General features: G+C 43.1%; 2 protein-coding genes across 2 annotated transcripts in view; both read left to right on the top strand.

Annotated features, from left to right (window-relative positions):
- LOC116185703 (glucose dehydrogenase [FAD, quinone]-like) overlaps nucleotides 1-19 on the top strand; it is a 7,787-nt gene extending 7,768 nt beyond the window's left edge. The window contains exon 9 of the mRNA XM_031510726.1: nucleotides 1-19. This exon is cut by the window's left edge and continues 95 nt beyond it. The gene's annotated coding sequence lies outside the window, so the exon portion shown is untranslated.
- A 1,586-nt stretch (nucleotides 20-1,605) lies between these two features.
- The window catches only part of LOC102673045 (glucose dehydrogenase [FAD, quinone]-like), a gene marked incomplete at its 5' end in the record, with an annotated part of 2,468 nt that continues 1,720 nt past the window's right edge, over nucleotides 1,606-2,353 (top strand). The window contains 4 exon segments of the mRNA XM_031510662.1: nucleotides 1,606-1,840; nucleotides 2,009-2,137; nucleotides 2,209-2,351; nucleotide 2,353. The exon segment at nucleotide 2,353 is cut by the window's right edge and continues 56 nt beyond it. Of these exon segments, the coding sequence (XP_031366522.1) occupies nucleotides 1,606-1,840; nucleotides 2,009-2,137; nucleotides 2,209-2,351; nucleotide 2,353 (508 nt within the window).

Raw genomic sequence — 2,353 nt, 5'->3', positions numbered from 1 at the left:
GACTCGATCTCTAGTCCATCTCGAAACCGGGTTTAACAGGATATTTGCATCGCAGCTTTCGTTTACATTAGCCGGATCGACGTGGTATGGTCGAAAATTGATGTCGAATATTTTTTTTTAAACGAACGCTTCAATTTATAATGTCGATATTCCATTATCCCATCCGTGCCAAGAACGCGTACGTTCTTTCCCTTTCTTTTTATTATTATTATTATTATTATTATACGCGTGAAAAACTATGACTTTTATCAAGCTCGACTCATATTTGATTATCTTCCTCTTTATTAGATAAACGCCCTTGTATACGTCGAAACCAAAGAAATGTAAATTGCCACTGTAAATGCGGATCAATAAATTGAATTATATATATATATATATATATATATAACACGTTATACATTTATATTTATTCATTTATACCTTATATCCGTATATTCGAGCAACGTTTCAATTAGAAAAGAGAAACGACGTAATTTTTCAAAGCGATATTTAAAAAAAAAGAAGAGAGAGAGAGAAAAGAATCGACAAACGTACGTGAGAAACCCCCCCCCCCCCCCCACGTTGCACGCGCGAAACTTATTCCCACGTGTTCTCTTTTGTTGCGGATTCTCACGATTTCGCGTTTATATATCCAATTTCTTTAAATTGAATTAAAATATAGTATATATTTGTGGGAGGATTTGTTGAAAGCAGGGGGGAGGGGTGCTATCCGTGGGTACATCATGCTCAGGATGCAAAATGGAATAGAACGTAATTTAACTCCTTAATGTCTGAATAATGAATTCTTCTTCGCGCGACAGGTTTCCTAGCTCCAGCTCTCCTAATTTAATACGCAACCGGGTATAACCGAAATTGGCACAGCGCCTGCCTCGAGATACGATTTAAACGGATACGCCATGATTATAGTAGAATAGAGATCAATCAGGATTAGAAATCTCTTAACGCGTATATTTGGGTGACATTAAGAGTAACACACGAGGCATCTTCATATATATACGTGTATGTATGAAATTTAAAAAATTTTAAAACGCGCGTGCGAGATTCTAATGTTTTCAAACTTTTCTTATCTTATCTCGCGATAAGACATTTTAACAATTAAGACATAAGGTAAAAATGGAAATGTTCGATGAAATATTACCGCAGTTGAAATAATTTTTTACCGAGCGACGATTTACCTTTGGCCGATCATCATCCATCATTTTCGATTCCTTCCGACGAATTCGACCAAGGCTTCGCAATCCATCAATACGATACGTCAGATAGTAAACGTCGACGCAATGATTTTTTAACTTTTCCCTTCCGCAATTTGCGCGCGTAATAATTTATTAAAATGGATCGGTTCATTTGTTTCGCGGATCCGTTTTCAAAACAAGCAGTTTTTCCTTATCGCGGCCGCCTCATCATCAATCGTTGGGGAAAAAGGAGGCTATAAGAAGGGGATTTCGAGGGGTACGAGGCTCAGTTGAGCAGACCAAAGCCCGCCGTGCATGGTTTTGCGTCTGCGTGCAATCGTTTCTTGACAACATGGTACGTTTTACGATTTTCCATTCTTTTATCCTCTTGGAAAGAAAATGATCGTCCCCCCCCTCCGCGGAATAATTCTTGTTTCAGGCGAACGTTATAGACTCGTTGTACAGCGAAGCCTTGTCCTCGCTGCCCTGCACCACGCCGTTCCTCGGCGGGCCCCAGCTCACCGACGTTTGCTCGGCGAGCAACGGGGAACTGTTCCTCGCCCTTCTCAATTTCTTCGTCGCCACAAGCCCGGTGATCGNCGAGCCGTGCCACCGCGTCCACTCCTCGAGGGTGCCGGATCTCAGCTACGACTTCATCGTGGTCGGTGGTAAGTCGTCGAAGTAAGGAAATGTGCTCGAAATTAATCTTTCGAGGAATCTTCTCGAGGATTCCTCGACGGAGGATTTCGAGGTCGACGCGGCTTTCAGAAATTTCGAGAAACTTTGCCACGGGTATTAAAATGTACGTCAACAATCGCGTTTTACGTTTAATACAGGTGGGGCTGCGGGGGCGGTGGTGGCTGGAAGACTGAGCGAAGTTTCAAATTGGAAAGTTCTCCTACTGGAGGCAGGCCCGGATGAGCCGGCGGGGGCTGAGATACCTAGTAATCTTCAGCTTTATCTCGGTAATTAATTTTACGGTGGAAACGCATTAAGTTGGGAAAAAGAAAGAGAGAGAAACGTTTGCAAAAAACAGGCGGTGATCTGGACTGGAAGTATCGCACGTCGAACGAGTCGCACGCCTGCATGAGCAAGGGAGGCAGTTGCTACTGGCCTCGAGGAAAGAACCTCGGGGGAACGACTCTTCACCACGGCATGGCGTATCATCGTGGCCATCCAAA

This window comes from Apis dorsata, unplaced genomic scaffold (assembly GCF_000469605.1).
Source record: "Apis dorsata unplaced genomic scaffold, Apis dorsata 1.3 scaffold_28, whole genome shotgun sequence".
Classification (NCBI taxonomy): Eukaryota; Metazoa; Arthropoda; class Insecta; order Hymenoptera; family Apidae; genus Apis; species Apis dorsata.
This window is presented reverse-complemented; position numbering and strand designations above follow the sequence as displayed.